This window comes from Amblyraja radiata, chromosome 8 (assembly GCF_010909765.2).
Source record: "Amblyraja radiata isolate CabotCenter1 chromosome 8, sAmbRad1.1.pri, whole genome shotgun sequence".
Taxonomy (NCBI): domain Eukaryota; kingdom Metazoa; phylum Chordata; class Chondrichthyes; order Rajiformes; family Rajidae; genus Amblyraja; species Amblyraja radiata.
The window spans coordinates 24557047-24570382 of record NC_045963.1 but is presented as its reverse complement, the minus strand read 5'-3'; the positions used below and the strand labels follow the sequence as shown (position 1 = coordinate 24570382).

The following is a 13336-nucleotide window of genomic DNA, read 5'->3' as shown; positions in this document are numbered from 1 at the left end:
TATTATCATAAAATGCCTTTAGAAATTTTCTTGCAACCTGTATATTTTGTTGTGGATAAATTATGTGGGAAGTGAGAGTGTTTCTGTACCAATAGCAATAACGACCCATGTTATGGGAATGTCATGATAATTTTCGGTCCTTCACAGAAAACATGCTTGCATCAATCTGTAGTGTGCATGGTTAAGCATATATGTTACCATGGTCCAGGATTTATTGACACAGGTTGATCATACGCTGAATAATCCAACCACATTTTTGTTGGGAAGTGGAAAGAAATAATAGAAATTGCATTAATTGCAATGTGTAAAAAGAGTTGAGATACTGTATTGTAACTTTGCTGCATGTCATTGCGGTATATATCATGTCTTGATTGGTGAATATGTTTAGTTTGTGACATTATTTGAAGCAGTAATAATATGTGAATGCTTCATTGAGCATAATTCCGACTGGTAACTACGCACTTCGTTCGAGCACATTATCGCGCGCGTCATGCAAGCCATCTTAAAAGACCACCTAAACTGTCATTTGGCAACCTAAAAAGCTGTTGAAGTTGCCCGGCTGGCAACAGGGAAAAAATGTTAAGTGAGAGCACTATATACGTTAACTGCAAAACGATCGGGCTTCCTCTTACTCATCAACCAGCTGGTATCCAACCAGTCAATTGGACAGATCAGTGCCTGGTACATCGGTGCTGTTTTCACTCTGCTACACCAAGCTGCACGCCAATCTCTAAGATAAGTGAAGAGGTCAGTCCTGGACAGCACATCCATCCACTGACAGCAGGACTTGTGTTTCTAGTGCGCAACCCACTCACGTGTTTATGGAATGCACATACAGGTATCGTGAAAAATATGATAGAACAAACCATTGCCATGTAGAAACAATCTGCTGCAGAAACTCAGCGGGTTGAGCAGCATCTATGGATGGAGAGAAATGGATGAAAGGAAATGATCGAGGTTTTGGTTCAAAACCCTGCATCAGGGTTTCAACTTGAAACATCGACCATTCCTTTTGATCCACAGATGATGCTCAACCTGCTGTGTTTATCCTGTTGCTCTGGATTCCAGCATCTGCAGCCTCTTGCATCTCCATGTAGAAACAACACTTCCACTGCCGTTACTGATCTGGAGTTGCCCTGCAGAACCTGGTACACTGGACGTCAAGATTTGCGATGATCCGTTGCCTTTTGCATAACGTGTTCTCATGTGGGGACAGCCTCTGCAGTCTGATATACAGTCAGCTGAGGAGCATGAGGAGGAGGAGGAGGAGGAGGAGGAGGAGGAGGAGGAGAAGTGGCAAGAGGGAGGAAGGCAACCAAGGTAAACACATTTTTCCAGGGCTATCTATCATTAATGGAATATAAATATGGCTTAAACAATGTCAAATAACACAGTAAATGAAAATATATAAAACTGTAACGCTTAAAATATAAAATAAAAACAGAAATGTTGGGGGGGGGGGGGAGCATCTTTGCAAAGCAAGCACTAAGGTTAACAAATAAATGTTGCTCTTTCCAACTTGAACTGAGATTTTCCAGCATTATTTGTTTTGATCTGAAATGCATCAGTCACCAGGTGCCTGCAAGGCCAAAGTACCAAAATAAAAGCCAACACAATGTAGTATAAATAGCCCAAACCAAATTCATGCCATACTGAATACAATTATGAGTTAATCCTCCTTGCACATTCCATTGGACTTATGCTCCTCTGCTTCTTAACATTCCTAGGCCATAATTTTCCAATAACCCCAGCTAACAGTAGAGAAGGCTGCAGGGGGCTTCAGAACATCAACACAAACAACTCACGACAGAGAACCTCCAGCTTCTTGCCACACTGGCTCAGCAGGCCATGACACAGCGTCAGAGGATACAAAATGCTGGATAAACTCAACAGGTCAGGGAGCATCTCTGGAGAACATGGATAGGTGACATTTCTGATCGAGACCCTAACTGATGGCCCCAGTCATCACTCCACTCAGAGTCTGAAGAAAACTCCAAGACTGAAATCCATGTTCTCCAGAGATGCTGCCTGACCCGCTGAGTTACTCCAGCACTTTGTGCCTTTGGCATATTGACCTGCATCTGCAGTTGTGTTTCTATGCCATGACTCAGCATCATTGAAAAGCAACATCACTGATGGAGAAGCAGGGATGACAGAGTAAATGATTTTTATCTGGGACAGAACAAAGGGATCACATTCCACGTAGCCACGGCTCCTGCGTTAGAGTAGCACTTCAACAATACTCGTAATCACTTGGGAAAACACCTTCTGAACCCTGCAAGATCTTTCCACACTATTGGACACACATGATAGCCATTTCATGTTCAATGTTAATTTGTTTTCTCTTCTTCCCAGTTCTGATGAAGGAACCTCAACCGGAAATGTTAAGTCTATTTCTATTACCACAGATGCTACCTGAAATACTGTGTTTCCAGCATTTTCTTCTCTTATTTCGTGATGGCAGCTGCCTGCTTCCATTGCAGCAACTTGAGCTTACGTGAGCAATCTGATCTTTCAGTGCCAAGCTTTACTCTGAAATTCAGTGACTACTACTGCTTGCAAAGGAAATTGTTGCATCAGCCAGATATTGCCCTACATGTTCGGTCTAAAAGCACATACAAAGATGTACAGAGACACCAAGCTCTGTGCACCACCTTCCATTTAATGCTGGACTCTTTGATGTTACTTGAGTACAACACAGACTTCCTCGATGCACTAAGTATTTTGTTCTCCATATCCATCAGTGGTCTTTCTAGGGGTGTCTTGTTACATTTCAATGTTGAACCTATGCTCGATGGAACAATCAATGCCGCAATAAGACTTCAAAGAATATTTTTTTTTAATTGGATTTTACTTCGGAGTCACGTGAGTGATTCCATGAAGAACCCGTTCAGCACGCATGCGCGGCATTACGTCCAGCAGAGCAACAGCGGCACAGCGGGAGTCAGGCGCTCCCGCTACGGAGGTGAAAGAACGGACCGTCAGGTAAGCTGAAGTCGGGTTTTTCTTTCACAGGGAGCCTTCTGCTGTCCGGCAGAGAAGAAAGGCTCTGCAACAAACCTGTCCCCCGCTCGACTCCACGGAGGAGCGTCCATCTGGGGGGGGGGGGGGGGCAGCAACAGAACAGACCTGTCCCCCGCTTGACTCCACGGAGGAGCGTTCCATTTGGGGGGCAGCATCAAGGCGGTAGGATCACTTACCCGGCGCTCCGCTATCCCGAGACCGTGCCGAGCCCAGCCCCGCTAGCGCCTAAGCAGCGGGCTGGAAGTACCGCCACGGAAGAGGCGTCCGGCCGGTGGCTCCGACTTCTCAGACGGGGACATCTTTCCACCCGCCCGGGGGGAAAGACAGCCACCTGAACAGACCTACCCCCCGCTCGACTCCACGGAGGAGCGTTCCATCTCGTGGGGGCAGCAACAAGGCGGTAGGACCGCTTACCGGGCGGTCCGCTATACCCCGACACTGCGCCCAGCCCCGCTAGCGCCTGAGCAGCGGGCTGGATGTAAACCAAGGAAGAGGCATCCGGCCGGTGGCTCCGACTTATCGGACGGGGACGTCTCTCCACCCAGGCTGGGGAGAGACAGCCGCCTGAGCCGCTTGGAGCAGCTATTGGAGCAGGAGCTCCAGCGAGGTGAACCCCAGGAGGGGCGCTCTCGCAGAGGGGGGGCAGGCACTCCCTCCACAGTGCCTTGTGCACTGTCCATTGCTTCCTCCTTTCCAGAGGATAGCTTTGATGACCAGGACTGGGCTGGTCAAGAACAGGGGCAATGGCTGAAGAGTATGCAAGGGGCGCAGGAACAGGAAGAGCTGCTAGGTGTGGTAGACAGCTACGTGGAAACCCCACGTGCAGGAGGCCGTTAAAAGCCTGACGACAGCCATCACATCGTTTTTTCCTCGTTCCATGGACAAATACGGTGATGACCACAACCTTCGTAAACAAGTCATAAGACCTGCCATAAAATCCTACATTGCGGGGTTGTGCATACCCCAGCCACTGAGCCAGACCCACTGCTCTTTGGCAAAAACCTCACAAAGCATATGAAGGACATGCAAGAGGGTTTACAAAACTTTCGGCTCATGAGGGCAGGGCCGGGACGAGTAACCAAAAACAGTAATTCCTACGCAGCAGCACCCCATCGCGTCCATCAGTCAACGTCTACCATATCGGACTGATGAAAGCTCGGGGTCCGCATTCTATTACCGAAAGTCTTCTTTAGACCAGGGCCTAGAGCGGACCCCATGGAAAATGTGCCACCCCCCAACGTCACCGCTACGTCAGACGACGTGCAACACTCGTTGGACCGGCAGGAAACAGAAGAATACCCATAACCATGGAGGTAGGTGGGTCTGGTTCCTATCAGTAATACGAACACATGGGAGTCTATCACGAGTGATCAGTATATACTCAATGGCATTAGTGAATACAAATACAATTCATACTAGAAAAATTGCCACCAGGTCAACATTCACCCCAGAGGGTATTTTTTCCCCTCTCCGTTAAAGAAACAAGAGGGACAAGCTGAACTGGTGAGAATAATTACAAAGGGTATCATGGGAAAACCTGAACCCTTGCAATTCGTATCAAATATAGTCACTAAACCCAAAAAAGATGGTGGATGTCGCATCATCATTGACTTAACTTCACTAAATATGTTTGTTAAGTATATACATTTCAAAATGGAACCGGTTGTTACTGCCAAACAACTAAATTCCAAAGGATACTTCATGGCAAGCATTCATCTTAAAGATGTTTACTATTTAGTACCATTCACAAGGATCATCGCAGATATCTGAAATTTACCTGGATGGGGCAGCTATAGCAGTTTAAAGCGTTACCCAATGGGTTCACATCAGCCCAAGAGTGTCACCAAGACACTAAAACCAGCTCTGGCAATATTCAGAAGACAAAAACATATTGTCATGGCATATCTTGATGATATCCTAAATGGTAGGCAAGACCATGAATTTGACTATGTTAGCTGTTCAGCTACCAAACAGTTATTCGAAACCCTGGCGTTGTCTTACATCCAGATAAATCTAAGTTGAAGCCATCCTCTATCATGGACTACTTGGGCTTCACAATTAATTCAGTCTACGTGACTAACATTGCCAAAAGACAACATAGTTGAATTGGCACAATCATGCAACAATTTAATGGTCAACAAACTACCAACTACTCGACAAGTAACAGAGTAATAGGGAAAATGGTAGCAGCATTTCCAGCTACATAATTCGGACCTTTGTACCAAAAACGACATACAGGTCATTATGACCGTTTCATGAAGTTACCCACTGAAGTAATATCAGAACTACAGTGGTGGGCAAAAAACGTTTGACATAGTTTCAGCCTATTATCATCACTAACCCTATGTCAGTTATCCAAACAGATGCCAGTGCTCAAGACTGGGGAGCAACTAACTATATCCAGCACAAGTAGTAGATGGACTAACCCAGAATCATCGTTACCACTTACACTGGGCATTAATTATCTAGAGATGTTGGGTGACTTTTATGGTTTAAAAGCATATGCATAAATATGCATCACTTGCATGTACGGCTATAAATAGATAATACTACGGTGGTGGCCTACATTAACCATATGGGCGGCATAAAATCGGTATCATGCGACAAGTTGGTCAACATAATTTGGCAATGGTGTGTCCAAAGACATATTTGGCTATCAGTAACTTACCTGCCAGGTAAGCTAAATACAGTGGCAGACACCAGGTCACGTACATTTAATGACAACATCGAATGGATGTTAAACCCCCCCAAAAAAAATTCACAAAAGTTATCAAGCAATATGGCATGCCAGATATCGATTTATTTGCATCAAGGCTAAATCACCAGGTACCTATGTATGTCGCTTGTGAACCAGACACTGAAGCAGCAGCGGTAGATGCGTTCGCTTCTTCTATGCATTTCCTCCCTTCTGCCTCATCAGTCGGGGACTACGCACAGTACAAATGGACTCTGCTTCAGGTATTTTGATAGTACCCGACTGGCCTACACAGCCATGGTTCCCAATACTCCATGACATGGTTGTTGAAACTCCGATGGTATTCCCCAGTGACCCAGAGTTGTTAACACCCAGTGTCGGGCACAAGCCACCCGTGCCATGAAAAAAATCAAACTCCTGGGTTGCAGATTCTGCACAAACCACTTCTGGGACTGGGATTATCATAACAAACTGTCGACACCATGTCAGCATCCCTCCGAACATCCACTAAAAAACAGCACTTGTCCAGCATCAAAAAATGGGAGAAGTACTGCTTGGATACAGGGACCACCTACTCAACCGCTACAGTTACCAACGTACTGGAATTCCTGGCGAACCTTCACCACGATGAAGGACTCAGCTACAGAGCCATCAACACAGCTAGAATTGCCCTGCCTGTCTATTTCAAGCCAGCTCCAGGACAACAGGCCATGGGGTCCCACCAGCTGGTGGTCAAACTAATGAAGGGTATTTACAACCCTAACCCCCTAGACCAAGGTACACCCATATATGGGATGTCAGTGTGGTCCTGACATACCTCAGGGGATGGCCACCAGCCAGATCCCTCAACCTGGAACCATCTATGCTCAAAACACTCATGTTGATGGCACTTGTAGCTGCACAGAGGGTCCAGTCACTACACCTATTGCGACTGGACACCATGCTCACAGCTCCAGACCAGATCTCTGTCGTTATCCAGGGAATGATCAAACAGAGCAGACCAGGAACACCTAATCCAGTCGTGGAATTCGGGGCTTACCCGCCAGAAACACGGTTATGTGCCATGACCCTATTATCCTACATAGACACAACCAAAATATTCGAGGGAGATAAAAAGCCTTGTGGGTCAGTCATAAAAAACCTTATGGACAGGTGACGAGCCATTTCGAGATGGCTCAAGCAGGTGCTAAAAGCTGCTGGGATAAAAAAATAACATGTACAAATTTCATTCCACCAGGGCAGCATCCACGTTGACGGCTAAAAGAATGGACGTGCCTATAAACCACATCCTGGCTACAGCAGGATGGTGGGGGGAAAGACCGTTCAGAAATTTTATAATAAACCGTTGGCAAAACCTGTTTTATTTGCAGGAAAGATTTTACAGACTGCAAATATTTAATTTAAGCCCAGGGAAGCAATTTAATTTCTTTGTTGTTATTGTTAAAAAATACCATTGTGTTTTTCTACAAACAGATTCATTGGTTGGTTACGATAACACACTTCCTCCCTCAAAGACTTCGGCAGTGATGTAGTAATAACTGTTACACGGTTTAAAATCACAGAGCTTTGAAATCTTCACGGAATCACTCACGTGACTCCGAAGTAAAATAGTAAGATTAAACGAGAACTTACCAGTTTGAAGTTTGATCTGTATTTTATGAGGAGTTACGATGAGGGATTACGTGCCCTCCGCTCCCACCCTCAATAATATGGGTCAAATTCATAAACTGATGTCTCCTTATCTTTACTATGTTTACTTCAATAACTGTGTCTATCTGTGATTCCACACCGCTGCTTTGAAGTATGCCGCGCATGCGTGCTGAACGGGTTCTTCACGTAATCCCTCATCGTAACTCCTCATAAAATACAGATCAAACTTCAAACTGGTAAGTTCTCGTTTAATCTTACTATTCTTATGTCTCTTCCATTTTCACCCAAAACAAATGTGGTCAGGTCAGGTAAACGTTTGATATCATGAGAGCCCTAAGGTTATGTACATCTAGTGGGAACAGTTAAAAAAATCTAAATTAATTTGGCAATGGGATTCTAAACAAACAATAAAGACAGTAATCCCCTCAGATCAATTAAACATTGTTGAATTTGTTTTAAAAATGTATATATCACATCGACAGTTTCACTTACATACATCAGGGCTCTCATATTTTAGCCCACTCGATTTATCCATTGCATAGTACACTTTAACTCATTGTGTCATTCAACACAAGTAGAGCAAAGCCATAGTGATATACCTGCACACCATATTCATCAAGTTATTTTAACCCAATATTTATGATATTCAAAATATGAGTAAATGGCATTGTACCACATCCATATAATGACCATATACGACACTATTCATTTACAGCACACAGCAGAGCCACTCAGCAAATGCAGTTTTATTTTAAATAATTTGTCAAACTACATACGAACACACAAAAATAAACTGACTTTCTCCCCCCCCCCCCCCACCCCCCACCACCACATTGAACTACAGCACAAGATACCCTCCAATGGAATGAGGGTATATTTACACTCGACACATTCCTATACTCTTCCTTTGGTTCATCAACTGAAGAATTCAGGAAGGATATTCTATGAAAATCTGGGCTTTGAGAATCCATAAAGAAAACACTGAAATTAGTATAATGAACAATTTAAAAGGCATTTCTCATGATATCAAGATTTGATGATAGCTTGTTTTCATGACATATTGCTGAACATTTATCATACTTAAATTACACATTAAACAGTAATGAAAAGCCTATGCTCTAAAAATATACACTTTATTCTTGGGCTTTCCCCCAAAACAAGCAAAGATATTTTCAAAAATATTGTGCTCTTTTAAGCATGATGACACAATCTTTGGCCAATATCTTAATTTATTAGTCGTACAAAGCCAACATTCCATCATCTTTTGCATTGTTTACCCTGCTATGTAAATCTAGTGTCAAACAGTTCAACAGTCCTCAATATAAACAACACAATAAACAACAAAGCTCCTGCCATCAAGAGAATATGCTTCTATAAATTTGTAATAGATTTCCATTGAAAAGTTACAAACATCAACATTTAAACACATAAACAACTTAAGACCGATTACTAGGATTACTGAATTTGCTACTTAATTTTCACAACATAGTGCTCTGATGTGAAACAAGCTTCTTCAGCAAAAAATATTTTGCTCTGAAGCACAACAACCAGTTACATTCTGTAAAACAAAAATATATCTATTTTCGGACACATGCCAAAAATAAAGAATATCTAATATCTAGCGACTGGTAAATACACACATGAATGAAATGTTGCAATCGTGTTTTTGATCCGAATTCTACAATGATACTGAAACAATATTGTTACTGTAACCATAGGAGTAAAAATAAATTAACAACATTTTCCTCACAATTGTATTCAACTCCTAGTTGCAGGGTTAATAGCTGTTCGTCTGTTGCAAACAATACATGGAGGTGAAACAAAATTTCTGCAAACAACCAGCTACTACTTGTTTAACAACACATGTTTTTTTCACTACTGTACACAGTAACATTGTGTCATGTCAACACCCATTAGGTGCATAATTTTTAAATTAAGTTTCATTTCCCTTTGGCATTGAAGTATAATAAATTCTGTATATGCAAACACAAAACTGGATAATTTATATTTTCTTGGTTTGTCTATTAAACCAGCTGCAAATAAATAAACTTTGTATTTGATTTTAAAAAAAGCCTTACCTTTTGTAGACTGGTGGGATTAAGCTGTGTTTTGTCAATTATTTTAACAGCAACCTGAAAATAATTTTGACAGTATTTAACAGAATGCTTGTCGATATACTTTAAAACATTTTTAGCTAAAATGGATATATACCCATAGCACTGATTAGGCTCTGTAGGCTGCAGGTTTAAGTCTTAGGATTTCTGAACACTTAATCCTGCTCGGTTCTTGGTTTCAGTAATACTGCAAAACAAGCATTTTGCAGAAAACTTTGTAGAGTCCTAGAGGTTATTTAAACATTTTGCCTTCACTGAAACAAATCATTTGCTTTTTACATAGAAACATAGAAAATAGGTGCAGGAGTAGGCCATTCGGCCCTTTGAGCCTGCACCACCATTCAATATGATCATGGCTGATCATCCAACTCAGTATCCCGTACCTGCCTTCTCTCCATACCCCCTGATCCCCTTAGCCACAAGGGCCACATCTAACTCCCTCTTAAATATAGCCAATGAACTGGCCTCAACTACCTTCTGTGGCAGAGAATTCCACAGATTCACCACTGTGTGAAAAATGCTTTTCTCATCTCGGTCCTAAAAGACTTCCCCCTTATCCTTAAACTGTGATCCCTTGTTCTGGACTTCCCCAACATCAGGAACAATCTTCCTGCATCTAGCCTGTCCAACCCCTTGAGAATTTTGTAAGTTTCAATAAGATCCCCCCTCAATCTTCTAAATTCTAGCGAGTACAAGCAGAGTCTATCCAGAATCAGTCTGGTGAACCTTCTCTGTATTCCCTCTATGGCAAGAATGTCATTCCTCAGATTAGGAGACCAAAACTGTTCACACAATTCCAGGTGTGGTCTCACCAAGGCCCTGTACAACTGCAGTAGAACCTCCCTGCTCCTATACTCAAATCCTTTTGCTATAAATGCTAACATACCATTCGCTTTCTTCACTGCCTGCTGCACCTGCATGCCTACTTTCAATGACTGGTGTACCATGACACCCAGGTCTCGTTGCATCTCCCCTTTTCCTAATCGGGCATCATTCAGATAATACATATGTTAGGTTAGTCTTCAACAGATATAATCAGTATTATCTGAGCATAACTCAGAAATTGTTTCGCTTCTAACATAATTGACGACAACCACATTAAAGATTAAGATCAATAAACAAGCATTACTGAGATAATCTCCAGTTAAGTTTTGTAACACTGTTTTATATCCAATGTGGATTAGAACATCAACAATGATTTTGATGGCATCCCAGAAGTTCATCAGAAAACCTTATAGCATTTACCAAGTTGTTACAGATACAGCAGAGAAAATGAACAAAGGCAACATTTGAGCTATTGCGGCCCTGTCCCACATATCATATGTGGACATTTGCCTTTCACTACCACAGGCACACCAAAACAATCAGCATGACTGTTTCAGTCTTCAGTGCAATCCATATGCTGAGGATCACAAAAACTATTAATAAACTGTGAAAAATCTTTCAAAGATATGAAATAAATGCAATTCCAAAATGATATCAGTACGAAAGAGATGGGTGTGAAATTCGGATAAAGCTGAAATATACAATATTAAACTCACTTCCCTTCCAGTTAGAACGTGTCGTGCTAATTTTACTTTTGCAAAGTTTCCCTTGCCGATAGTCTTCAGCAGCCTGTAATTTCCAATGTGGGGTTGCTCGTCGGTCGTAGATGCCACTGAATTCCTGCACCGTGGTAGACTTTGTCTGCTACTTGATTTGGAGGGCTGGCTTTGCGATTCAGCATATCCATCAAGAGAAGTGTGCTGCAAATTAGTCAGAATTATGAGAAAAAGTAAACACGTTTAATTGCTTGCAACAGCTTAGATTTACAATATCAGCGATTTTCATAAATAATACATCAAACAGTCCTATCACTGCACAGCAATTCTGCTGTAACTGTAAGACTTGGATGACTTCAGTGTTGTGGGTTACGTTAAACCAAAGCATAAATGATGAAGAAAGGCACAATGTAACTCATCTCTGATAGGATGTAACCATTATTTTAATATTTTTTGTAATAAAGATCTAGTTGGGGAGGGTGCCGAGCATATGATTCATCTATTAGGGGTACAAACAAATACGTTCTAGCAACATGTGGGGCTTGAATTGTGCTGCTGTATCGTCCACCTGACCCTTCACCTTCTCAGTGAGTCGCCAGTTTTTGAAGTCCTGCCATCAACCCATTTTCCTCCTTGCAATACGCCGGGAGTGAGCAGGTCGTGAAAGAAACATGAACAGGAATGCAATCGGAATCTGCATATGGACCCCTCAAAAGGAAGGGATAAAGAAAACTCCCTCAATAATAGATCAAACTGAAAGATACTGCGTCAGCCCCAAGTCTGCATTGAGCGACACTAAAGCGGGTCGAGGCTCTATTGTGGTCCTTGTCATTGGGTTGCAACCCACAGCTAAAGGCAGCCTTAAATGGATATTTCGAGACCTGAGGGTACCGGGGGGAAGGAAGGCAACATGCAAATGAGAAACAGTTTTTTTTTAATTCAGTCTGAACGAAAATAATGCCTCTTCGGGAAATTTAAAAAAAAACCCGCTCCTGCGAACAAAGCCGGGAAGCCTGTGTGACGGGGAAGCGGACGAGTGGGAGCCGCCGTCCGCTGCTCTCCCTCTCTCCCAGGGATTTTCATTTCTCTGCGCCGGATCCATCTCCCGGAGAGTCCCGGCCGCCGCATCCCTCCCTCCCTCCCCACACACACAAACACCCGCCTTCAGTCACATAGCAGCTCTCCGCCAAAACCCTCGCGTTAAAAGTAACATTTTTTTTAAAGCAAATAAAATGAAGCATCATCTCACTCACATTTTCTGTGTCGCGCTCATTTACGGTAGGCAATGGCGTTCTGGTCGACATTTTGGCGTCACACTCGGTGCATAGGCCGAATTTTCCTCGTCCTTCCACAGACCCGTTTTTATTTGGCCGTCGTTGTTTCGCTGTTTGCTGTGTTTTGTTTGTCCCTTTATTCCCCCCCCTTGTCAATCGGAGGAAAAGGTCCGCCGGCGGCGAAGACAAGGCTGGCTTTTTACATGTCGGGTAGGAAATCCTCCATTACTGACCGGGGCATCTGTTGGTTAGTGAGAGGGAGGTGGGGAGGGGAGGCGAGACCGACAGAGAGGGAGAAATTGGTGTTGAATTGAAGCAGCGGAGACAGAGAAAGAGGGGAGGAGGGGTGGAAGAGAAGCGAGGGAGGAGGGAGAGAGGAGGGGAGGGGGGTTGTTGAGACAGAAGCCGTCGGAAACGGCTGTACTTGTCACCACGGGCAGACAGGAAGGACTGAGAGGGAGTTCGCCGGCGTACGAGCGCTCCTGAGAGAGCCGGTGCCTACGACGAGCAAGAGCAAGAGAGAGAGAACGATCCCAGCGGCGGCCACTCAGTCGGAAGCCCTTCCAGCTGCACCGCAGACACTCTCGCTTATCCACGGACTTTCAGCGAAGGAGATCTAAGAAGAGCCCAATCCGCATTCCTGCAGTGCAAATCAATACAAAAAATACACGGAAGATATAATCTGTTACATATTAGATTGTCAAAGGGAATTATTTTACTATTTTGTATCACCTGGACAGATATTAGTATCAGAAGACCGTGCACAATCTAAAAGGATGTCTGTTTGCAGCAGAGGTGAAGGATGTAAATTGCATTTATCTGGCATTTGGCAAAAGGATAGATAGGAAATGCTTGGCATGGTATTTCGGAAGCTTTCGGGGGTGACGTTCTTCTTCTTGCGTATGGCGTGCACAGCCTAAAGTTGTAGGTCAACTTGGAGGGGTGACGTGAAGTGGTACCTTTCGCCTGGCAAGATGATTGTGTGCATACATGCATTCATCGAAATAGTTTCACAAGGTCACGTTGTGAAGTGGCCCT

General features: G+C 43.4%; 1 protein-coding gene across 6 annotated transcripts in view; it reads right to left on the bottom strand.

The window, feature by feature from the left end:
* The window catches only part of mark1 (microtubule affinity regulating kinase 1), a 142878-nt gene extending 129792 nt beyond the window's left edge, over positions 1-13086 (bottom strand). For 3 of the 6 annotated variants that reach the window (XM_033025381.1, XM_033025387.1, XM_033025385.1), the window contains exons 1-3: positions 12278-13083; positions 11025-11228; positions 9448-9501 (exon numbers count right to left, since the gene is read on the bottom strand). In XM_033025381.1, coding sequence (XP_032881272.1) covers positions 9448-9501; positions 11025-11228; positions 12278-12328 — 309 coding nt within the window. In that variant the 5' untranslated portion in view covers positions 12329-13083. Of the gene's footprint in view, positions 1-9447; positions 9502-11024; positions 11229-12277 lie in introns of all 6 variants that reach the window. The other 3 variants (XM_033025382.1, XM_033025384.1, XM_033025383.1) reach the window with 3 other exon arrangements.
* Between the last annotated feature and the right edge of the window lie 250 nt (positions 13087-13336).